Consider the following 24,702-nt stretch of genomic DNA (forward strand, 5'->3'; position numbering starts at 1 on the left):
TCACAATTAGAAAGGCTCGGCCCTTCTTGCTCACATTGTGAAATGGATTTCTTGCTTTTTGCTCATTGTCTCCAGTCGACATTTAATCCATCAAACCAGAATAAAATGACACGTTTTTGGAACAGCGTAGCACGTCACAAACTCATCCGTTCTTCCCTTTTCCCCGTTGTGTCCAGATAACGTTCCAGTTCATCGCCACCTTCACCACCCTGGTGCCTTTAGTGGATTGTTCGTCCGCGCCGTCTCGACACGGCGATCTCTCAGAGGTGAAATGAGTAAATAAACGCTCCTACGACGGGCTAAACGTTGCAACCCCGCCTTCATCCACGTCTGCAGAAGTTTTTAAGATGATTTTTTAAGATGAAAAACTTTTTTTTTTTAACCCAATTTTTATTCAACAATTAAAGCAAAGACAGGGAGATGTACACGTAAATGACAATACAAACTGAAAAAACAATTTCTATAATGTTATACATTAAATTGCATAAAAATAATCGTTTAAGAGAAAGAAAACAAACAAAAAAACCCAGAAATTTATCAAAATGTATTTTTATATATATACACATACCTTCTTATCCTTTCTAATGTACGTATATATATTTTTTTGCTATCAGGAGTAATATTCTGAGTAAATAAATCATATCTTTATCATATTATTTGAGGGTATCCCTAAAATGACCAATGCTGGATTTAAAATAATATAAATAATAATATAAATATATAAAATATAAATAAGATAAAAACCTTTTAAAACAGGATCAGAATCCTGCTTTAAGATGACTGAGTTTTCGATTTATTTATTTTTTAATTTATTTTTTTTGGTGAACTGCTCCTTTAAGCAAAACTCTTGATGTTCTTGGCATTTATCATTTAAACAGCTTCTTTTGTTTCTTCTGGGAATAGTTTGGAGAGTTAGATCAAAAGATTGATATCACTTTCATGTCTGTATTGTAAATAGGAAGCCAATTACCTTTAGCGCGGTACAAAGACTGTAAAAAAATAAAAAAAACTCTTAAAATATGCCAATCAGCAATTCTAACGCCGTCTAATTAACACGTTATAGATGATTCTGTTATATTCAGGCAAAAAAAACTAGGGGTGGGGTTGGATGGTAAGTCTGAGTCTGGAGTTATTTTAGAGTTTGGTGCAGATGCTGCAGAGGTACGGGGTGGGGGGTGGGGTTCAGGTGTTAGATATCAAATAGCGAGAAAACGTACAGGAAGACGAAATCCAAAGCAATTAAGCCAAAAAAAAAGAGTGAAATTCATGCAAAAACGTAAGAGAATGAGGCATCGACACGAGGAGCTGAGAAGTTTAAACACAAGTGGGGAGGCACAGGTGGGAGGGGGGGAGACACAGGTGCAGTCAGGTAACAGGAAATGAGTTGAATACGGTAATCCCTCGCGTATTCGTGCCTCAAGATGCCCGGCTTTACCATATCGTGGATTTTTATTAAGGTAGTCATGTGATACTGTGCGCGCATTCTATTGGCTGACAGCGTCTGTGTGTTAAAGAAACACTTAAAAGTGCTTTAAACAGTCTAGAATATTTGGGAAAAGGTGAAAGGTCGTCTGTTACTTCTCCCTCCAGGTGGAGAAGGATCTGTGTTTCGCTTCAGCTCAGTTTGAAGACTTCGTTCTGCAGTTTCTGGACAGGTAGACGAACCATCAGGTGACTTTACGCGTGAAATGTTTCCTCCGTGACGCCAATGCGCTTTTTTTTTTTTTTTTTTTTTTGGTAGGTGTTTCGCCCTGATCGACAGCAGCACCCTGGAACAAACCAGAGACGAGATGGAGACGGACACCCAAACCCACCTGGAGAGCCTGGTGGAGCTGGGCCTGTCCTCCACCGTCAGCACCGTCCTGACCCAATGCTCCACAGAAATATACAAGGTCCACACCGCCGCCGAGGCACAGGCGCATCCTGGAGTCCTCAGACTAAAGAACTAGCATCTGATTGCTTCCTTCCTTCCTTCATGCTAGGTGGCGTTGGAGAAGGTGTTTAACTTCGCCACGTCCAACATCTTCGAGACGTGCGTGTCGGGCAGGATGGTGGCCGACATGTGCAGAGCCGCGGCCAAGGTGAGTAGGCAAGAAACGTGCGCGTCGAGCGAGGTTTTCTGCATCCATGTGTGCTTCTGCTGGAGCGTTTAAACGTGTGTGTGTGTGTGTGTGTGTGTGTGTTCGCAGTGTCATCCCGCCGAGTCGCTCCAGCTGTTCGTGCCTCACTGCTGCAGCGTCATTCTCCACATTACTGACAGTCAGTAACACTGTGTGTGTGTGTGTGTGTGTGTGTGTGTGTGTAGAGCAGAAACACGTCGAGTGTGTTTGTAATGTCTGTATTTTGTAAGTGTTTTCATCGCTAAACGAAACCCACAGTTTGCACAATAAATAGAAAATGACGGGTTTTTAACTTGAGAGATGTGAGCAAGTTGTTTAAAGTCGAAAAGCTAATTTTTATTTATTTTTTTGGAAAAAAAAAATTTTTTTTTGCTTTGAAAAATCGGTCATAGCGCTGCTGAGGGTTAGTGGGAGAAAAACATTTTGAATTGGCAAATATGAAGTAATTTAAATGGAAAGTTACCTGCTTTAAAATGACATTTTATTGAAAAAAAAAAGGAATTATCAAGTAATAAATAAAGCTACAAGTTAAGATGTGATAAACTACACATTATTCAGCATGAGCTTAATGATAAATTCATGCTAACATGCTCAGTTGCGATGCTAACTTGTTGATATCATTATATAATAGTCTCTATCTCGATTTAACGTGTTAACGTTTAACTGAAATGCTGCGTTTATGGTGCGTCAGGAATTTGGGAACCACATCCTGATATCAAAATTTTTTGGATTTAGTGAAGCTGTGTCATATCATATCACATGATAATCGATCAGAGCACTGCTCCTATTGATTATTTCTCCAAGTCGGTCACGCGAGCTGACTCAATCCCGACGTGGGTGTGATTTATTTGAAAGGCATCTCGCCGCCGTCGGTCGTGCAGACGAGGTTCAATCTGGACCGAAGTGTCTCCTGGCTGCCAGACAGATATTACCATTCACAGCATGACTAAGAACTGAGCTGACCCCAAATGAGCTCAGTCTGTCTGGAGAGCTGCATGAAGCATTGTTCATCCTCTGTGTGTGTGTGTGTGTGTGTGTGTGTGTGTGTGTGTGCACAGATGAGGACTTGCAGGGTGAAGTCGGCTTGGATAAGGAGCTGTTGTGGAATCTCCAGCTGCTCTCGGAGGTAAAGCGAAGATCTCCTGACGTCCCCAAGGCTTCAACGCTCTAAAAAAAAAAATATCGATCCGCTCATTTATCATTTGTGGTTTTATTTTTACAGCGCTTAATGTGAGACGGAGAGAATATTCTAGCAGTTTGTTGGGAGGATAAATGTTTTGGAGTGAGGTGTTATTTCCTCTGCAGGGATTTGTCTGTCATTATTTTTATCTACAAGACTTCAGAGAACGGCGATATAGTCACTTATTTTATTTTTTTTTTACAAAAAGGGGGGGGGGGAAAGAAACTTCTTGCAGCGTGCACCCTGCACGCTCATAAATGTCAAAAGGTTTTGTTGCCATCAAGAAAATATTGATACCCTTTCTGTTTTCTTTTATTACCCCGGGGGCCAGATGCTGGGATTTACAGGAGAACCTCAGTACTTAACCGTCCACTGATGTGTGTGTGTGTGTGTGTGTGTGTGTGTTGCGTTCAGGTAACCCGTGTGGACGGCGAGCAGCTGTTGAAATACTGCGGCGACCTGGAGCGGATCCTGTGTAAATGCGTGCGGCTGCGCTGCAAGCGGGCGTACGCCCTGGCCTGCAGTCTGCTGGAGCACACGCTCCGCTCGCTGTCCCTCATCTACCCCACCGAGTACCGCAGCACCCCCGGGGGCTTCGACGCCGACCTCCCCATACGGGTACCAACACGCTTCTCTCTTTTGAAGCTCGACTTTAAATGGCTATATTTTATATAAAATCCTCAAGGCGTCCCTCAGGGAGTCGGGCGAGGGACTGGCTGCGCCTGCAGAGGGCGCCAGACACCTGTGGAGATGAGCTCCATTACAGATCAGTTTAGAAAAGAGCAATCTGGTGAGGAATTTGTGTCCTTGTTATGTATTCTACCCTAATTCCTTTATTTAGTTTCATGACTGAACTTGTAAGCAAATTAATATTACCCATTTAAAATAAGAATTCATTTTAATCCATTCAAACCTCCTACATTATGAAAAAAAGCACATTTTTATCAACCAATAGAAATGCAGACTTTACCTGTGTATAATTAATTACATATAAATTACATAAATAATGATAAAGTATTAAATGAAACGCAAAAGTCACAAAAAAAACACGAGCTACGTGTTTACCCCACCAACAAGAACGAGATCCGGTCTGGCTGATGTCGTATCCATCCGCCAACACGCGGTAAAAAACGAGATCCGGTCTCAGCTGCCGCTATTAATTTAGTCAGGTCTGAGATTAATGTCCAGATCAAACAGTAAATTAATTCAGGTGTTGCTGAAAGCATCCAGAACAAACATCATTACTGATATTCTGTTTGTTTGTTGTTTTGGCTCCACTTCCACTCATATTTGACACGAATATTAAAAATCAAGGTTATTTAAGGCGGCTGGAAAAGTGAAATAACAAACAGACCCTAATAATATATTTACCTCCAGTCCTGCTTCAACTTTATTTTCCGGACTCGTATCAAAAGCTGTTAAATCGTTCGGTCTGAAACAATGAGGCTTTCTTAAAACACAAAAAAAAAATCCGAAGCGCGACCTTATTGCTGCGCGTCCTCGCAGTTTAATTAAATGAGCTTCACTAATTGCAATGCAATTTCATTTTCCATTAAAATAATTAGACGGCATTTTTAATCTTAGACATTGGTACCTGAACTGGGATCCGGGTCCCTTAAAACGAATCCCACCAAATTAAATCTAGCATCAATGTGTTCTGCATGAACACGTGTCTAGTTTTCCCCTACCAGCCATGCACACACAGGTTCTGGTTGTTTTTGGTCGTTCCGATGGAAAACTTCTTCTCCCCCCCCCCCCACCAGGACTGGGGCCGAGCCGGAGACGTGTCGGCGTTGGGTGTGTGTTGGCACGTGCCAAGCCGGGAGGAGGAGAACTTCGTTTTCCAGCTGTTGTCCCGCCTCCTGCAGCCGGAGCTGCGGCGAATGGAGGCTCACGTCTCTGGAGATGTGCCAATGAGCAGGTGCTCCTGTTTTCCTCCATTTCTCTATTGTCGGATCGCCTCGCGCGTGTGTGTGTGTGTGTGTGTGTGTGTGTGTGTGTGTGTGTGTGTGCACGTAAAAACAAAAATCATCAGGGGGAAAAAAAAAGAGTTCTGCCTGCTTCTTTTTTCTTTTCTTTTTTTTTTTTAAAAAAAAGAAATGAAACCTGAAGTTTTCGCGTCTGTTTTTAATATCTGCTGGTGATGAGGAGCTCAGATGCTGTTAAAGCGTCTAAACGGGGGCTGTAACCGCGTCCTGATTCGCAGGGAGGGGCTGTTGCAGAGCCTTGCTGTTGTGCAGCACTGCCTTGTCGGGGCTGGGAGCCTGCTGCCCCCCCTGGATGGACCACACGTCCCTGACCTGTGAGTCCTGCAGCAACACACACACACACACACACACACACACACACACACAAACACAGCGTTTGTGCAAGCTGGTCACGTCCCCCCCCCATCCTTACATTCTGTTCCTCCTCAGCGTGCCTTCCATGGTGAATCTAGGGGAGATAAAGCTGCACATCGGCGTCGACTACGGTGAGAAAATCGTGGATAAAAAAATCCACAAAAACACGCGTGTGCGTGTCATAGGTTGCACCACAAACTTTCAGCTCTGCTCATCCTGCATTCTGTGTTGGACATCTGCCCCCCCCCTGCCCCCCTCCATCCAGATGATTCACGGGAGAACTACAGAGAGTCCATCTGCCAAACCATGAGACTGCTGCTACGTGAGTGAAGGCTAAAACTCCGGATGCTGCAGCCGGGCCCTGAACGCCTCACTTTTTTTGCTTGTAGAATGCGATACGCAATTAATGCATCTGAAATTTTTATCCCCCCCGATCCAGATCACATCTTGGAGCACTCGGAGGATGACACCAAATCGCTCTTTGTCATCATTAAGGTGTCCCGCCTTTGTGATTTCTCTATTATTCATGTGCAGGTTGTTGTTATTCCACCCCTGCAGTAAAGCTTCCAAAGGTCTCACTGCTGCCTGCCTGTCTGTCTGCCTGTCTGTCTGCCTGTCTGTCTGCCTGCCTGTCTGTCTGTCTGCCTGTCTGTCTGCCTGTCTGTCTGACTCCAGATCATCAGCGACCTCATGTTTTTCCAAGGCGCTCATAAGAAGGAGTTTGACTCGCGCTGGAAAAGCTTCACTCTGGTGAAGAAGTCCATGGAAAACAGGGTGAGTTTGGGGGGAACAAGAGGTCACAGTTTGAGGTCGTGACACGTCCCCGTGAAAGCGCCGATGTTTTGATTGTCAGCGTTTTTTTGTGTTTGTATCTTCACAACCGTTAGAGAGCGCAACATGAAAGAACAAATGCAGACGACTCGGGCAGCGAAGGGGATAGAAATTCAACTTTTTGTACTTTTTTTTTTTTTTTTTTGCACCTGTTTCAGTCTGTGTTCAAACATGTCGTCCATCCCTCTCTGCAGCTTCACGGGAAGAAGCAACACATCCGAGCGCTGCTGATCGACCGGGTTCTGCTCCAGGACGAGGTCAGTGCGACGCACGGCAAAAAAAAAAAAAAAAAAAAGCAATGCATTCTGAGCGAGGAGGTGTTTTATTTAAATATTTGCGTTTTTTCCGTGTGAGCAGATGAGGAAGCTGGTGGTCGAGGGCAGTGAATATAAAGTGGTTCATCAGGGGCTGCTCTGTAATCTGCTGCTGCTTTCCACCAGCGCTTACAGCCAGGTACAAAAAAAACACCCCAACACCAGACAAATGAAGTAGAAAAATTCAATCAGAACATTCGTTGGCTCTCATTTACTTGACGCCGTTCACATAAAGTGTCTCAGCAGAAAATAGGAATGGATTGGGAATGCATTGCATGTGGGTTTGTTTTCTACTCCTGCAGGTACGAAGCCGGGCCCAGAATGTGCTGACGGCGGCGCTCGGAACCTATAGTTTTTCCTACAGGGACCTGATTCCCCGGATCTTGCAGCTGCTGTCGCCACAGCACACGGCCGGCACACGACAGCAGTTTAAGGTACCACACACACACAGACACACACACACACACACACACACATCGCTCTGGGCTGGCTCACAACACTTCCTGTCGGCGGTGCTGAAACTTGACATGCGTCCAACGCCGTTTCTTGGGTGTATTTTTGACGGCGGCCTCCTGTGGCCGGACCTCATCCTACGCCGCTGCCCTCTCCTCTCCTCACACTGCAGGTCTCAGCTTCAACTCCGCTCACCAGTTCTTGTTTACTGTCCTCGGGCTAGAGAGGAGACCGACCGGGGGTGTCGGGGGCGCCAGGAGTCTGGAGAAGTCGGCTGCTGAAAACCTGAAATATCAGTGTCTGATAGTTTGTGTTTTTTATGCTTTTACAGATTCATTTAAAAAAAGAAAAATATACACTCTTGGAATGCAGCGCACTTAAAAGCGCTTTAAAGTCTATAAGAGTGTGACAAAACCACCTTCTACCTGTATTTTACCTTTTCCCACACTATTTAAAACACTTTCTGTCGTTAACGGGAGTCACTGAACGCAGCACACTTACCGGTTGCTGTCAGCCAATAGAATGCGCGTACGGTATCACGTGACTACCTACTAAAAATAAAGGCTTCGGAAAACTCTTTAAAGTTTCCCAAAATCCCGCAGAAGAGGACAAATTCCCCCACAAACGTGCTCCCTGTGGGGTAACTGAAGGCTGTTAACCCTTCCCTGTCCTCAGGGTGCTCTCTACTGCCTCCTGGGGGTGCACAGTGGCGCGGCTTTGGCCAGTTTGAGGGACTGGGACTGCGTCGGGGAGGTCTGGCCCGCCCTGGTCCGGTGCGGTCTATCGGCCGCCGTCTCCCTGGAGGAGCCCTCCATCGGTCGACTTCTCGACGACGTCGTGGACCGGATCCATCGGCAGCACGACACCATCGGGATCTACTTCACCGTGAGTGGCTGGTTTGGGTTAAAAAAAGACAGATCATGTGACCTGTTCTGAGTTTCTCGAGTTTAACGCCTCCCCAGGTGAGTGAGGCGTGCGTAGAAGTAGCCAATGGCATCGCTCAGTCTGACAATCCGGCGCCGTGTTCAGAAGCGCCGTCGGCGGAGGAGCTGAAGGAGGGGCTTCAGCGTCAGCGAATCAGAAACGTGGTTGCTGCGAGGTGAGAACGTGACTGTTTATTCACTTGTTTGAAAATCCAGAAGGTCCACTTCCTGTTGGAACCACCAGAACATTTCTGTTCCTCCACAGGAAGTACGAGAAGCTGGTGAACGACCTGCTGGACTGTCTTGAAGACAGAGACTTGTAGGTCTTCCCTCCACTCCTTCTGATCTCTCCGTCGTCCAGTCGGTCACTCTTTGATGGCGGTTCTTCTCGCCGTTCTTTCAGGCCCTGGAAGTTCGAGCACATGGCCACCGACCTGCTGGTGCTGCAGCTGAGAGACGATCACCCTCTCCCGCCCGACGCCGTCCTCTACTTCACCCAGAGCCTCATCCACGACTCCCTCAGCATCCGTAAGGTCAGGCGTCCGCCGACGTGGTCAGGCGTCCTCAACTCCAACGTTCACAGTAGTGAAGCGTCTTCCCACCACAAAGGAGGGCGGGGGTGTTAATAATCTGCCCCCCATTTCTCTGCTCGCTCACGGATCTACGGTCTTCTTCCCTCGCAGGTGGCGATCTCAGCGATGGCCGGAATCCTGAAGCAGCTGAAACGACCGAGGAAGAAAGTTTCCATGAAGCCGTCAGACATCAGTGAGGCTGAACACAACTACACAACATCAAGACACAACTACACAACATCAAGACACAACTACACAACATCAAGACACAACTACACAACATCAAGACACAACTACACAACATCAAGACACAACTACACAACATCAAGACACAACTACACAACATCAAGACACAACTACACAACATCAATACACAACTACACAACATCAATACACAACTACACAACATCAAGACACAACTACACAACATCAATACACAACTACACAACATCAAGACACATTAACACAACATCAATACACAACTACACAACATCAATACACAATAACACAACAATACACAATAACACAAACAACAACACACTTCAACACCAAAATACGACAAACACACACCTACACATCAACACACACCAACCCACACCAACACACAACACTACAACAAAACAACAAACACCAACAGGTCTCCTCTCCCTCCACACAGACTCTGGTCTCTCCTCTAACTAACTCATCAGACTCTGGTCTCTCCTCTAACTAACTCATCAGACTCTGGTCTCTCCTCTAACTAACTCATCAGACTCTGGTTTCTCCTCTAACTAACTCATCAGACTCTGGTCTCTCCTCTAACTAACTCATCAGACTCTGGTCTCTCCTCTAACTAACTCATCAGACTCTGGTCTCTCCTCTACCTCTAACTAACTCGTCTCACTGCAGCGACTAATTGAGAGCTAATTTCCATTGAGTAAGCAATAAGCCTGCATTATAAATCTCTATTAAAACATAAGTAGCTTGAAATTAGAGAATCAAACGAGTCTCTGGCGGCGGCGGGGCGGTGAGAAGGCGCTGACGGCCGGCGGTGCGTCTCCGTTGTGTCCAGGCGGCGTGGAGGATCCAGAGGGCGTGTGCGCCGGCGACCGCGAGGCCAACCGGTGGCTGCAGTACGGCGGCGCCAGCCTCCCCCAGAGCCAGGAACAGTGGGACTCCCTGCACTACGTGGAGAAAACGCACTGGGGCTACTACTCATGGCCACGGTAATCACTGGACGGTGGTGTTTTTGGGGCTAACTTGACGTCTGACGGAGGCCACGTTCACACGTAACTGGATCTTTCTGAAACCGCATTTGCGTCCATGCGACAGCATTTTCGAAAAAATAAACATCCAAACGTAACTGCATCCGTGCATTGTTCGACACGTTTCTCCACCGGGGGGCAGCACGTTCCGAATTGACCCAGAATTGGCTTCTTTGGCGAGGAACTAATGAATGAATAAATTTATAAGTTTTGACTCAAAGAAAGACTGTTAACGTTGGCCAGAGTTTTCCAAAAGTTACGTTTTCGTCCCGGATATCTGCGTTGTTGTTTGGACGGAAGGCGTAACCGCAACAAAAATCTTGCGTTTTCAAAAAGATCCAGCTACGTGTGGACGGGGGCCCAACTGATCCTGGTGGCGGATAACCAGCGGGACGCACCGCTGACTTCCTGTCACCCAAATAAGGCTGACGGAACGACTTTCTGCTTGGCCCGCGAAGAAGAATTGATGTATAGGCGTAGCGGCTGTCGGACGGCTTGCTGACTAACTGACTTTTTAATCGTTCATTTATCCTTTGCTGCTTATTTGAAGCGTCCGTCCGCATCTTTTCTGTTCGGTTGCCGTCCATAAATCACGACGGCGTCTTCTTTTGTTTCCCCCTCCCCCGCCGCTCCTCCTCAGAGAAATGATGATCCATGCAGCTTCGGAAAATCTAAAAGATGACCTGCCGTACGAGGAGATGAGCGAGGTGCGTGCTGCCGTTGCAACACCCCCTCCGCGACAAATGTCTCTTTCTTTATCGGGCGCCGTTATTACATGTGGCGTTTTTTTTGTTTTTTTTCCTCAGGGCGAAAAGATCGTCTTTGAATATTTCTCCGATCCGGAGTTCATCGACCAGCTGATAGAGTTTCTTTCTCTGGAGGATCGAAAGGGGAAAGACAGCTTCAACCCTCGACGATTCTGTCTCTTCAAGGTACAATTTAAACTCTGGTCGTCCATCGATCCGGTCAACCTTTCGCAGAGACGTCGCGGCGAGCGACTCGGAGCCGAAGCGTTGAATTGAACCCCTAGAATCTGTGTCATCGCTCACCCGTCAGGCGGCTGACAACTTCCGTGTTTCGAGCGAATCGCCATCATTACATCCCACGGAGCGGTGATGAATTGTAATCGTCAGTGTTCATCTGTACGTCCACCAAATATCTTCACAACCACTGCAGATAAGACGAAACAAAAAGCAGATTACTCGGGCAGCAAAGGGGATAAAAATGAGATCCTGACCTTGGAAAAACTATTTCAAGGTCAAATTTCAACTTTTTTTTTTTTGCACATATCTCAGGAACCGGATAAGATAGAAAGACGAAACAAAAGCCGTTAAATTCAGGGAGACCTTGACCTTGAAAAACTAGGTCAAGGTCAGATTTTCACTTTTATACCTTTTTAGTTACACATCTCGGAAACCTGATGAGATATAAAGTATTTTCTGGACTATAAAGCGCACTGGGCTATAAGGCGCATCTGATTATAAGGTGCACCTTCAATGAATGGCCTATTTTAATAAAGTGATGTCGTCGCGTTCTCTAACTGCCTTGTTTCACTTCCTTTTGGTTAGAAATCCCTGCTAACGTTCTCGCTCGCCTCTGATTGGCAGGGGCTGTTCCGCAACTACGGCGAGGCCTTCCTGCCGCTGCTGTGGCCCCACCTAGCGCACCTCGCCGACGACCCCCACGAGAGCTCCCAGCGGTGCGTGTGCGAGATCACGGCAGGGCTAATCAGAGGAAGCAAACTCTGGAGTTTCAGCAAGGTAGCGAGGAAACGGAACCGCGCTGCGTTTTTTGATAAGAAAGGTCAATATTAATAAAAAAAATGTCATTATGGTGCGCTCAGGTGGACCGGCTGTGGAAGGGGCTGTGCCCTCTGATCAGGACGGCGCTCACCCACATCACCGTGGAAACCTACACCGACTGGGGCACCTGCATCGCCACCGCCTGCGTGAGCGGCGCGCTAACACCGCTAACACACCTCCACAGCTGAATATTCTCACCTAGAACAGATCAAATGGGGGGGGGGGTGGGAGATCAATAAGATAAATATACGAGTGAAAATTGGATTTTGAAGCACAATCTGTCTTTTTATTTATTTTTTTGTATCGCTAATAAAGCTGGTAGCCGTCGGTTTTTCTTTGCCCACTGAAATATATTTCATTAATCTGGTTGCCGTGACGATTCTTTTAATTCTTCATTATCCTCAGGTGAAAAACACCTGGGATCACATGCACACACACATACTCCAATTACTCTATTATATTTACATTTTAGCATGCTAAAATGAATTTAAAATTTTTTCGTTAAATTAGTTTTTAAAAAAAAAAAATTTAATTTCATTTTTTAATTTTTTAAAATGTTATTAAAAAAAATTTAAATTTAAAAACTAAAATTTCATTTTAAGAATTTCTTAGTCATTATCCTCAAGTGAAAAACACCTGTTATCTCACACACACCCACACACACACACACTACATTTTATAATGCTAGCAGCAGAATACACACAAATTTGATCATATCTACAGTTTTTTTTTTCTGGGACTATTTTCTCTGTTTCTATTGGACGGATGTTGACCTGCAGGAGGTGGTTGTGTGTTTTTGTTCCACCTGGAATAACCTTTCTAAAAATAATCCTGTTTTTGATGCCCAATAGGAGGGTCGCGACCCCCGGAAGCTCCACTGGCTGTTCGAGATGCTGATGGAAAGCCCGCTCAGCGGCGAGGGCGGCTCGTTCAGGGACGCCAGGTACGGCGTGCCCGTCCACGTGAACACCTGTCGGCTAACATCCCATAATAACAACCTCGTTTTGTCTGTCAGTTTGCTGTATGTCCTCCAGGGGGGGCTGGCCCAGCAGCAGTGGAGGGTTTCAGAGCTGCTGCACCGGCTGCTGGCTTACCTGGAGCCCAAACTCACCCAGGTGTACAAGAACGTGAGGGAGCGCATCGGCAGGTAGCCAATCAGCTTCCAGATTACGCAATAACGGCTAACTGGGTTAGCCTAATTAGCTCGACTGACGTTTGCGACTTATTTCCTTTTCTTCTTTCACTCCCCCCCCCCCGACCATCTCTCCAGCGTCCTGACCTACATCTTCATGATCGACGTGGCGCTGCCCAACACCCGGCCCACCTCCTCCCCCCACGTGGCCGAGTTCGTCACCCGGGTCCTGGAGCGGCTCAAGCCCCTCACGTCGGAGCCCGAGATCCACAACCACGTCCACGAGGAGAACACCCCCGAGACGGACGAGCGCACCCAGGCTGTCAAGCTGCTGAAGACGGGTCAGGACGTGTCCGCACACACACACACACACACACACACACACACACACACACACACACACACACACAGCTGTGATCCCGTATTGATCTCTACTCTTTAAATCCACTTTAAAAGGCAGCAAACTGGAGATGAAGAGGATTTCCAGAGGTGGAAAAAGTATTTACAGAAGTTAAACTCAATATTTCGGTGGTGGTGGTGGGGGGGGGGTTGTCTGATAGTATTCGTGCAGGTGACGTTTGATGGATTCTACCTGTTTTAGCATCAGTTACCTGCTAGACTTTAATAACCATTAAATAAAACACTCAGTCTGGTTTTATTTCATTTCATGAGAACAAATTAAAGCATCAGTTCCTCCCTTAAATGGACAAAATGAGACATTTCCTCCTATAATTACCTTTTTTCTGCTGTTGCGCTCTGCAGATATTTTTGGTTCTTCCTCTTACTGCCGGTGAGGTTTGCGCCTCCTCCCACACACACAGAGGAACGTTAACATTTCCATAATTCAGCAGGAACATCTCTTTACATTACAAGGTGGCGGCAGACATTCCACAACTGTTGGGGGGGGGGGGTATTTTAAAACCTGGCCACCTAAGATCGAGAGAATTTGCATTCAATGATTAAAAGCAAAAGAAATCCTGCGACCCTTACATCCTGGGAACGCAGTTTAGATATAGGTTTTCTTAAGAAAAATACACACAGTATTAAATATTTCCCAGCATTCCCTGCTTTGAAATGATGATTTCTTTATTTTAACACATGCTTCATTTATTTTATTTTTTTTATTTTTTATTTTTTTCCTCCTTCCTCTTCCTGCCCTGATACCCCTTATTCAGATAAATACCCCGTTATAAAAATCATCCAAATCATTAGACGCCCAATGATGACGGATGGCGTTTTATTACCCGACCGGGGCCGTGAGGTCGCCACGGCGACGAGAACTTGTGTTTATGACCTGGCAGCGGCCCAAAAATGCTCCTCCTCGTGTGTGTGTGTGTGTGTGTGTGTGTGTGTGTGTGTGTCTGCAGTGTTGAAATGGTTGATGGTGAGCGCCGGACGCACTTTCACCACTCCTGTCCGGCAGCAGCTGCAGCTCCTGCCTCTGCTCTTCAAGGTAAACACACACACACACACACACACACACACACACACACACACACACACACACACACACTGGTCCCGGCGTAGCATTATTACCCACTCAATCTTACTTGCCCATTAAACTCAATTTCTCTCTTCATTTACTCAAAATGGTGCGTGGCTCTGTGTCTTCCTCCCTTCTCTCTCTCTCCCCCCTCCCTCCATCACTCCCTCCCCCCCCCCCTGCAGATCGCTCCGGTGGAGATTGATGAGAACTATGATGAGATGAAACAGGATGCACGCACGTGTCTCTCTCTCATGTCCCAGGGCCTGCTGTATTTTGAGCACATCCCTCTGGTTCTGACGGCGCTGGAAGAGGTGCTCTGACTTAACCCCCACCCCCCCATACTCACACACACACACACACACCCCCCCAACATGACGCCAAAGGTGTGGTAGAACCCGCTTTCCACTTTTTTCCTCTCGTGTTTTACGCATAAGTTTCCCAAATTTTGGGACAAATGCCGCTCAGACTGCGTCCGTCTGACTCCGCCTCTTCCCGTCCCCAGATGGCGGTCAGCCGGTCGTGGCACGCCCGCTTCTCTGTGCTGACCTACCTGCAGATCATGGTTTTCTACAACCTGTTCACCCTCCTCAGCGTTCCGGCCGAGATGCTCCGCATCCGGAAGCTGGTGATCCAGCTGCTGCTGGACGAACAGCTGGAGGTGAGACGATTGGGACGCGGCCGCCGGGTCGCCAACGAGATGCATGGAAATGACCCCGATCACTCTTTTCTTTTTGGGAGTTAATGCATGAAGAATCAGCTGCTTTGCTCCTCATTTATTCTCTCTTCTTCTGTGGTGGCAGGATTTTATAATTTAACATAAATCAGAGGATTTTCCTCGACAAATATAATCAGAAAAGTATTTTTTTGACTTTTATTCTTGCTCATCTGTCATGCGAACTGAATTCCGTGGCGTCGGCGTCTCTGTTTTACAGATGACGTCATCTTTCTGCTCTGCGGGTGTGCAGCCGTCGCTTTTTTTTTTTTGTCTATTTGAATGCATCATCCGTCACTCAGGGCGAATTCATAATTTATGCAAAGCGATGCAAGGAAGGTGGTGATGTTGTGGATTTTACCTCAGTTCACCCCGCCCCCCCCCCCCCCCCGTCTTCCTCCTCCTCCTCCTCCTCCTCCTCTCTTTTCCCTGATCTTGCCTCTTTTAATAAATCTCACGCCTTCTTTTCTTGCCCTGAAACTGCCTCCCGCTCCACGCCGCATCCTTTATTTGTCGGTTCAGATCTTCACGGGGGTTCATTTTTTTAATACTGTTACCCCACCCCCACCCCACATTCCTGCCCCCCTCCCTCCCTGCTCCCCGTAGGTGAGGGACATGGCCGGCACCACCCTCAGTGGTTTACTGCAGTGCCAGTTCTTCCCTCTGGATTCTAGTCTGCAGACGCAGCTCCAGACGCTGAGTCAGACTCGCCTCCCCAGGGCCAGAGGAGAGCTGGCCTCCACAGGTACACACACACACACACACACACACACACACACACACACACACACACACACACACACTACATTCACAGAATGAGGCAATCATAGTAATACTTGCCCTGCTAGCCTTTCTTCCCAGCGGGATTGTGAACCTTGAAATTCTATCGCTCGTTTTAACTCTCCCTGTGTGTGTGTGTGTGTGTGTATGTGTGTCTTCACATGTGTGTGTGCAGACTTGGTTCGGCGCCATGCCGGAGTGCTGGGCCTCAGCGCCTGTATCCTGTCCAGTCCTTACGACGTCCCCGACTGGATGCCTCAGATCCTGATGGACCTGAGCGACCATCTGAACGACCCCCAGCCCATAGAGGTACACACACACACACACACACACACACACACTAATGTCCAGCGCGCTAAAAGACAATTTCATCCACCAGTTGAGGAGAAAATTGAGCTTTTGGCCGTCAAACTGTAAATTTGTGTTATTCAAATGTACAGTTTGAATAACACATTAAAGTGGTAGGGAGCTGATGATGATGATGATGATGATAAACTGCTTGTACAGTTCTAAAATGAAAGGAAACTCATGTCAATACATGACCTACATCATGTGTCAAACTCAAGGCCCGGGGGCCAAATGTGGCCCGCAACATCATTTAATGTGGCCCTCGAGAGCATAAAAGGTCAGAGTGTGTAAAAATAAATAGGTCAAAAGTGTGCTTTGACAAAAACTACATTTCCCACAATGCAGCAATTCAGCCCATTTTAACTTGGTCAAAACCATTTTTTGAACAAAGTTAACGTCCTAACTTGTGTCTGATGTCATTTTTCTTTATTGATCGATAGTTTGATCCTTGATTGATGGAGTTCTGTGGGTTTAATAACCTGACAAATTAAAAGGATTTATGTTAGAACAGAGAAACAAACAAACATGTTTTTTTCTGTCTAACTGTAATGTTTGGAACTAGAATAAGTAATAAATTCAGTTATTTATCATTAAGGAGTAGTTACATTTATAATTTACATCTGGCCCTTTGAGGACAGCCGTTATGCTGATGTGGCCCCTCGGTGAAAATGAGTTTGACCTCCCTGACCTGCATTTATAGAAGGAAAAGCTCCACCGAGGACCAACAGACCCTTTTAATTAAATTTATATTCCAATGGATTTCCTCCAGTAATCTGTTAAAAATAATGGTGGATCCAGGGGCCCATTATGGGCACGTCGTTCCACTGCTTCATCGAGTGTCTTGAAAATCTGACAAATATTTTATGTGTGAATAATCCTGAAATAAAGTCTGTGTGGGGGGAAAAAAACAAAAAACAAATCATGGATCAGTCCCGTCAGCCAATCACGGGATCATTTCTTCCACCAGCCTTCAACCCGGTGTCACGCTGATCCGTCAGGGAAAACCTTTCACACAGACCAGGAAAAAACATCCCACAATTCATTCCTTTGCTCCACTCTTCCACAGAAATCCGTCTGGTGGTTCATGAACAACAGACGGAATGGTTAAAGGAAAGATCAAGTCCCCCAAGTTAAAAAAAAAAAAACAACAATCCCTGAGTCTCCATCCGAATCCGCTCCGGATTTTCCTGTTTTGTTTTTTATGGAAATCCAGTAGTTTTTGAGAATAATTCATAAGTTCTGCTTGTCGAGCCCCTTCACATATAATCCGATCATTTGGTTCTGAAGGCTGTGATGTAAAATCATGTTTGATGTTTAAGTCATGACAACATCCTCGCTTTTTGTCGTTCATCAGTTTAATCCCCCACCCCCTCACCCCCCGTTTTGTCGTCCGTGTTGCACCGGCTTTCCTCTCTCCTGACTGCCTTCGCCGTTAAATAATTAAATGTTGTTGTTGTGTTTCTACTGTCACGCAAAAGTTTTGGCATCAATAAATTACGACAACCTTGTTAGCTTTTAATTCATGTCAACAAAGGAGCCCATTGGCTGCCGGATCGGCGTTGGTTTAACATTCAGAACATCAGCTGTTTGCGTTTCTGTGTTAAACTGGAGGATGGCTCTCATTATGAGAATAGACGGGGGCCGTTATCAAAAACGGCTGCCGTCAGCTCTTAACTTTCTTTGCTGCGTGGAACAAATGAAGCAACAGAAAGAACTATAAACACGGTTTTTATTGCAGGAGTTTTACTGCAGAGTCTTAATAGAAATGTCCTCATTTTCCAAACGCCGTCCGCATCTCACTCCAGTTCTGCAGGAGTGAGACGAGGAGGAGGAGGGTGACGTCACCATCCTGAGGAAAACTGCATGTGCATCCTCTTTATGCATGATGTAACTGTGTTTATATCAGATCTAGATGCCATAAATGTCGTCATAAATAAATAAAAAGATCGATTAAGAACCCTATATTGATTCATGAATTTCAAAAAATCAAACATCTGGGTGTCCGTTCGGACGGATGAAAGTTAGGAATGCTCAACTGTGATGTTTAATTTAGCTAATTTTGTCTCCGCCGCCTGGGGAAAGAAAGGCAAGATGGGCCTTTTTTAATTAGGTTTTTTTTTTGTGTGTGTGCTTTTATTTATTTTATTTTATTTTTTTACTTTAATGAACGTTTTTTTATGAATTTTTATTGAAAATATTTACTTTGTGCAGCCAGAAAAATCATCCTGTTTGCAGAAATCCTGTCTGTACCCTCGTCTACATAGAGATATCATTTTGTTTAAACTTGGCGCCTATGTTGCACGTTAAATAGTCATTACGTAATGTTCATCGTTCCTGCAATATTTTGGCCTGAAAAAATCAATTTGAAGAGATTTTTTTTCTGGTTTCCTCTCAGTAAAAATAAATTGGTGATTCAGCTGGGCCATGAGTTTGACACCTGTAGTTTAAAAAGCTGTAAATTCTGCCCATAATAATCCAGATTATTCCATTAGAATGTAATTATTCCATAATGTACCTTCTCTATTGTGCTATTATTATTGTTATGATGATGATGAGGATTTCATCTTTTCGTCCCCAGCTGACGGTGAAGAAGACGCTGTCGGAGTTCCGGCGCACCCACCACGACAACTGGCAGGAGCACCGGCAGCGCTTCACCGACGACCAGCTGCTGGTGCTCACCGACCTGCTGGTGTCGCCCTGCTACTACGCCTAGGCGGGCCCCCATCCCCACCCCCGGACTGACCGGTCGGTGTTAAACTGGTGGCGTTAAACCCAAACCTCACTCGCCAACGTTGGCCTTCAGTTAGCAGAAACAGTCCCGGTACGAAACGCTTCCCCACATCTGAAGGTTTTCTGTTCTGCCAAGCAGCTTAACAGCCCCAGAGGCGGCCCCCCTCCCGATAACATCACTTTAAAACCTTTCTTTCCTTCTCTCTTCACTGATTCTACCAGAAACCTCATTATTTTCCAATTAATTTAATATTTAATAATACATGAAAAATCGTTCAGTAATTTCCTGCTTGCATAAATAAGATATTTAACTGTATTGATATGCAGAGTAAATATAAAACTTCAGTGCAACACAACAACACATCGCTGCGCTTAAAAGCGTCGGGCCTCCTGATAGGTTGACGCTGATCATGTGACTTCCTCTAAAATCACATGCATTGTTTGTTCCAGCAAACAAACAGTAGATAAAACAACCTCCTTGGTGAAGGTTATGACAATAATAGTATTAAATACTATTTAAAAAAATCATATTTTTACAGTTATGTCATGAGATGATGTTTAATTATTATACTATAACATTAAATAATGTAAGAGATCAATGTAAACACATATGTACATCTATAATTAATCCTCCTATCAAACCCTCTGTGGGGTTCTCTCCAGCAGCTCAGCAGGAGCTTCTGTTCTGTTACCCTCAATAAATGACTGCACCTTTTATCAATAAATGTATTTTAATTCATTTTATTTTGGAGACCGATGGTGTCGAACACCTGCGATCTTCTCTGCAGCGTCGGTGAGGTTTCTGCATGGACGGGTTTTGAGTCGCGTTGCTCAGACGAACTAAACGCCGCCGACCGCATGCTGGCGTGTTCGGAAACAAGACAGGATCACAGTTAGCGCTGTCACCGTTTCTACTCGCGTTACCTTTCCTGCAGCGGAGGCGGCGGCGTTGTTGTCGTGTTTGATGCGAGCTGGCAGAAGGAGAGGAACAGCAGCCGCTAAACAGTCGAGTGAACAAAGTGTGTGTGTGTGTGTGTGTGGTCGTGTTGTGCTTTGACAAGCAGCTCCTGAAAACTAACCATGAGTTTTCGTTGGCATGGCAACCTGACCAAAGGGGGAAAAAAAAAAAAAATGCTGCAAGGCCCCAAAAGTTGTCCCGTTCAGGCTGTCAGCAGATGGGTGGGGGTTTTCCATGAGAAGTGGTGCTAGCTGCTGTTAGCTGAGCTACAAAATGTGGAGGAAAAAAATAATAATCCAAAATTCAAGTAATTCTGATTTTATTTTTATTCCTGATCCCATAATATAAAACCAACAAATACATTTTACTTGACACTTTTCTGCGACAAATGCAAACACGCCACTTTAAATGTGTTTAAATAACTTCATCCTGCTGATAATTGCACTTCATTTCCCTTTATTTATGAGCACCAAGAAACTTGGCACGTATTCACCTGAATATTCAGCATTTATTCATTCCAAACTCTCATTCATAGCAGGACGTTGTAACAAGATTCAAGTTTATTTAGCGCTTCACTCGAGAACCGCCAACATATCCGTAACAGAACAGCCGTCTCACTGTCTTTACATGAAGAAGCAGCTTCTGTTGCATATTCTGTGGCGTATATATGTTCTACTTATTTATTTGCAGTGTAAGATTTGGAAACTTGTGAACAAGGAACAAAAAAAGAAAAAGAAAAAATGTGAGCACGGAGATGGAAAAATGTTTCAGAAAGAATAAACCCTGATTGGTTCGTATGAAGTCAAATCTGTCCAATGGTGTTTGGGACACGGATGGAGGCCACTCCTCATCCTGGACGGATGGTTGGATGGATGGTTGGATGGATGGTTGGATAAGCTTCTTGTGCCCTTATGTATAAAATCTGATGTCATGACGACCCTGAGATTATTCGGGAATCAGTCGGGATCAGGTTGAATTTACGATCCGATCACAGTGGGCCTGTTGGGGGGGCCGTCCCCGCCCACGCCTGAACTCTTTCCTTCACTAACGTCTCCAGAGAAAACAGGTGTGTGTCCACGTCCTCGGGGAGAAACGTCCTCACCGCGTCAGCCAGCTGGAGCAGGTACTCGGTGTTTTCCCCGCTCGGGCCGGTGGCGCCGACGATCTGGTTGGCTATCTCCTCCAGAGGGGCGGGGCCGAGGTAGTCGGGGTTGTCCTGAGAGCCGATGTAAAGCAGCGTTCGGTCGGGCGGCGGGGTGGACGGCGGGCGAGGGTGAAAGGTCACCGTGATGACCCGGTAGCCGCCTTTCTCTCGATGATCCAGGTAGCTCTTCACTTCCTGCTCGCGGCCTGTCGGCAGCTTGTAGGCCACGCCCCAGACACGCCCCTGAAGAGGAGGAGTGGCCACAGGGAAAACGGGTTGGTCGGCTTTCAGGAATGAAAAACACTGGAGCGATGAAACAAACATGACGGGAACTAGAGCAGAAACAGACTCACTGGATCAGTCAATATTTGCTTTGTTGTTCACTAAAATACAAAGGAATGAATAGGTTTAGGTAGTGGATTGGAAAAGTGGAATATTTGGAAGCTATGATGAGCTTTATTCCTCATTTTCTGACACCATTAATGCCACTGTTAGCCCAGCCTGATGGAGGCTGAATGAAACAACCAGACGGCCGTGCGGCCTGTCGGCACTCAAACATCGTAGTAAGATTATAAAATGTCTACTTGGACGCAAAGAAATCTTTGCGTTTTAAGTGAGCGTAACTGTTCAAGTACAGCAGGATCACGTTCAGACTGGTGCGAGTCGCTGCTTTCTCCACCTTTCAGGCATTCCTAAAACCAAAAGGACGTTAACATCTTTGGGTTTGTTCGGTGGAAGGTCAAGATTCAAGACCGTGGTGCATCGCTGCAGCCGTTCTGTCGGTGTGTGTCGTGTTTTTAGCTCGTCAGCAAACTTGTGTGAAAGAATTTCAGCCCAGTAGTTAATGACATTTATGCACTAGATATATACTTTATCAATACTGGAGGGGTTTTTGCAAAATATGACAAAATGCTACTGAAACACGTCATACTAGCCTTCAGAACTAATCAAACTCCTCCCTCATCTGTGAGCTGTGCATTTATTTCTCTTTATCATCAACCGCCTCGATCTCTCGTGTCTTTCTCAAGGTCAAACAACACAGTCCTCTCCTGCGTCGAGCCTGTAGGAGGTGGCGGCTGAACCCACGCTCATTGTTCAGTGCGTGTCTTTGTCTCATGTCACGCAAGTAAGCCAATGATTAAAACATAGAGAAATCCAGCGAGCATGCAAACGCTGGTGTTTCCATACTGCCTGGAGTTATGGTAATATGTGCAGTTTGCAAAAACAAATTCAATTTGCAAAAGTTGTGTTTTTAAGTTTGTTGACCTATATAACTTATAATGCATGTCTAGATAATAAGGTAATTGCTTATATACATATATAGACACACAACTGTTCCATAAAAGTAACTGTCAAGGCAAACAATTCAATTACACCTATATTATAGTGTTTATAGTCAGTTTTTACCTCAGGATTTTCCACCAGTGTCACAACCCGGCCAGGCTGGAAAAAAGCAAAAAAATATATAAATGTAGAGAATGATAATTATACGAATTATAGATGCATTTTATACACCCTGCTGCAATAATGTCTGCACAGCAACCTGGAATCAATAATACATGATTGCAGCAGAATTATTTAAAACAATGAGCTGCAAATTCATATGAATACTGTATTTTTTTTGGAACATAATTAGAAATTGTAGAAATGTGTTTTCCAGTAAAAGCTGTTCCCTTTAGGATAAAAATGTGATTATGGCCAGGAAATAAATAACCCTCCACAGTTTCTGGGCAGAGCGCTTCCTGTAGTTACGACACTTTTAAACTCTTTACGGTACTAGCATAATAAGAAACTGCTATTTTTAACCAACACCAAATATTTTGTTTTACACACATTTTTACGCATGTCTTTTGGTTTACCTATTTATTTCGTATATTATATATGAGGTATTTATATTTATTAGTGAGTTTCGCATCCCGTAAGTCGCGGATCGTCATGGCAACGCCGCTCCCAGAAACGAGCTAAGGCGAGCGGCGCTCACTCACCTTACCGGGGACTCCCCGGTGATCGGTGCTACCCTGCCAGAACCGGCGGCTGAAGCCTTGAATGTACCCGATCCTCTTCTCCTCGTAGGGGAAATCCACCTTCCATATCAGGGACCCGTAGCCAAAGACCCACATGCCGAGCTGAGGGAGTTTTGGAGGGGGGGGGGGATAACGGTTAACGCGACCGGAACGCTGGAGTTTAATAAAAACGTAAAGTCGTTCCGGACGGTTAGTTATATCACACGGAATATTTAAATGACGGACACACGCCCATGTACGTAGCAGCATACGCAAACCACGGATCATCCATCAGACGAATACTTGAGTGACACCTGTCCCTCAGCTGGATCGTCAAGTCACCCGGATTACTTATTCCACGCACTTCCGTCGAATACCTTTCAGAATAAAACAAAGGAAGCGATTATATTGCAGATTTTTTGATAACGCGATGTATTTAAATGCATTTTTAGTAACCAATGAGTATACACTGATTATTCTATATAATATATCGTTTTTATGATATATTCCATAGGTCTAAAACCATACAGTTGGACTTCTACTCTTTTATTTTGAAAACAGACTTTTGGCGATGAGGCTTTTTTAAGTCCTGAAATTCCTCATGTAGGTAATGACGATTTTTTTTTTTTAACAATTGATTTTTAGTCTTTTTGTCATGAGCAATCCGTAATTGTGCAGTTGTTATATTTTTTTTTAAAAAAACATAGAAAAAGTGTTTTTTGTTTTTATGTATTTTTACCCAAATAATGACATCAAGTCATGAAATCAAATGAAATGCAATTTTACAAAGGTGCTTTTTATTCACATTTATAATGTCTGTCAAATGCCCCTTTTCCCCCCCCAATCTTCACCTTCACATCTGTCTTTACAGTTTCCCCATCCCCCCTCTTCTCACCTCCCTTGAGTTGATGTGTTATCTCCTCATGTAAGGGAAAGCCTGTTAGTTCCAATAAGACTCATGACAAGTTATGTGTCCAAACCTCTCAGATCTTCTCATAGGCTTCTTCAGATTTCTGCCCTTTCATTTATTTTCAGTCAACGTCAACTTGAGCCTGCGCATGTGATCAAGTGTGAGCAGGAACTACAAACATGGACGTGGATTTCTATCCTGACACCAGGGGGTGCTGAGCTTCTATTTCCCTAAGTACATTATTGTGTGTCTCCCCCCCCCCCCCTAAATGACACCCTCCTGTGTAGCTGTGTGATCACTGATTCAGAATCAAACCCAGTGGACAGCCTCAGTCTGTTCTGTAGTGTCAGCTCCTGAACTGCAGCTGTGGTCGTTCTTCTGCCTCCGACATGAAGGTAGTCAGCAAACCTCTCATGTAACTTCCCCAGCCTTGAGTTCAATGAGGCAGGTTTTGTGTGCGTGTGTGTGTGTGTGTGTGTGTGTGTGTGTGTGTTTTTAAAAATCCTGCCGAAGAAAACGTCTGCCAGAAAGATGCCCTTGTTGTGAGCCAAAGCTGGTGCAGTGGAGCTGGACACTGACAGCAGCAGCCAAAAGGTCAGCTCTCAGGAGGGAATGGGTTTAATGCGTGAGTGCAAGGAATATGTGAAAGTAAACTCATATATATCTTTCCTTTTAACATTTTGCTGCCTGGTCATATCTCCTAATGAAGGATGGAGTT

General features: G+C 45.3%; 2 protein-coding genes across 2 annotated transcripts in view; one reads left to right on the forward strand and one right to left on the reverse strand.

Annotated features, from left to right (window-relative positions):
- The window catches only part of LOC137588938 (proteasome activator complex subunit 4B-like), a 28,100-nt gene extending 8,425 nt beyond the window's left edge, over positions 1-19,675 (forward strand). Inside the window, exons 13-47 of the mRNA XM_068306294.1 lie at positions 177-266; positions 1,591-1,655; positions 1,742-1,892; positions 1,983-2,081; positions 2,190-2,259; positions 3,179-3,246; positions 3,715-3,918; positions 5,064-5,221; positions 5,507-5,602; positions 5,718-5,773; positions 5,908-5,964; positions 6,082-6,137; positions 6,318-6,416; positions 6,668-6,730; positions 6,831-6,926; positions 7,090-7,221; positions 7,916-8,125; positions 8,203-8,339; positions 8,429-8,482; positions 8,567-8,696; positions 8,847-8,928; positions 9,787-9,940; positions 10,620-10,686; positions 10,786-10,911; positions 11,587-11,739; positions 11,823-11,927; positions 12,633-12,724; positions 12,797-12,928; positions 13,052-13,254; positions 14,281-14,366; positions 14,582-14,710; positions 14,902-15,057; positions 15,718-15,856; positions 16,067-16,200; positions 18,818-19,675. Coding sequence (XP_068162395.1) covers positions 177-266; positions 1,591-1,655; positions 1,742-1,892; positions 1,983-2,081; positions 2,190-2,259; positions 3,179-3,246; positions 3,715-3,918; positions 5,064-5,221; positions 5,507-5,602; positions 5,718-5,773; positions 5,908-5,964; positions 6,082-6,137; positions 6,318-6,416; positions 6,668-6,730; positions 6,831-6,926; positions 7,090-7,221; positions 7,916-8,125; positions 8,203-8,339; positions 8,429-8,482; positions 8,567-8,696; positions 8,847-8,928; positions 9,787-9,940; positions 10,620-10,686; positions 10,786-10,911; positions 11,587-11,739; positions 11,823-11,927; positions 12,633-12,724; positions 12,797-12,928; positions 13,052-13,254; positions 14,281-14,366; positions 14,582-14,710; positions 14,902-15,057; positions 15,718-15,856; positions 16,067-16,200; positions 18,818-18,952 — 3,984 coding nt within the window. The 3' untranslated portion in view covers positions 18,953-19,675. The remainder of the gene's footprint in view (positions 1-176; positions 267-1,590; positions 1,656-1,741; positions 1,893-1,982; positions 2,082-2,189; positions 2,260-3,178; positions 3,247-3,714; positions 3,919-5,063; positions 5,222-5,506; positions 5,603-5,717; positions 5,774-5,907; positions 5,965-6,081; positions 6,138-6,317; positions 6,417-6,667; positions 6,731-6,830; positions 6,927-7,089; positions 7,222-7,915; positions 8,126-8,202; positions 8,340-8,428; positions 8,483-8,566; positions 8,697-8,846; positions 8,929-9,786; positions 9,941-10,619; positions 10,687-10,785; positions 10,912-11,586; positions 11,740-11,822; positions 11,928-12,632; positions 12,725-12,796; positions 12,929-13,051; positions 13,255-14,280; positions 14,367-14,581; positions 14,711-14,901; positions 15,058-15,717; positions 15,857-16,066; positions 16,201-18,817) is intronic.
- Positions 19,676-19,729: 54 nt separating this feature from the next.
- On the reverse strand, positions 19,730-23,415 carry chac2 (ChaC, cation transport regulator homolog 2 (E. coli)). The gene is made up of 3 exons (XM_068305619.1): positions 23,057-23,415; positions 22,479-22,514; positions 19,730-21,314 (listed from the first exon to the last, which is right to left on the reverse strand). Exons 1-3 carry the CDS (start codon positions 23,360-23,362, stop codon positions 20,916-20,918), a joined length of 741 nt encoding a protein of 246 aa, XP_068161720.1. The 5' UTR covers positions 23,363-23,415; the 3' UTR covers positions 19,730-20,915.
- Between the last annotated feature and the right edge of the window lie 1,287 nt (positions 23,416-24,702).

This window comes from Antennarius striatus, chromosome 21 (genome assembly GCF_040054535.1).
Source record: "Antennarius striatus isolate MH-2024 chromosome 21, ASM4005453v1, whole genome shotgun sequence".
NCBI classification, from domain to species: Eukaryota; Metazoa; Chordata; class Actinopteri; order Lophiiformes; family Antennariidae; genus Antennarius; species Antennarius striatus.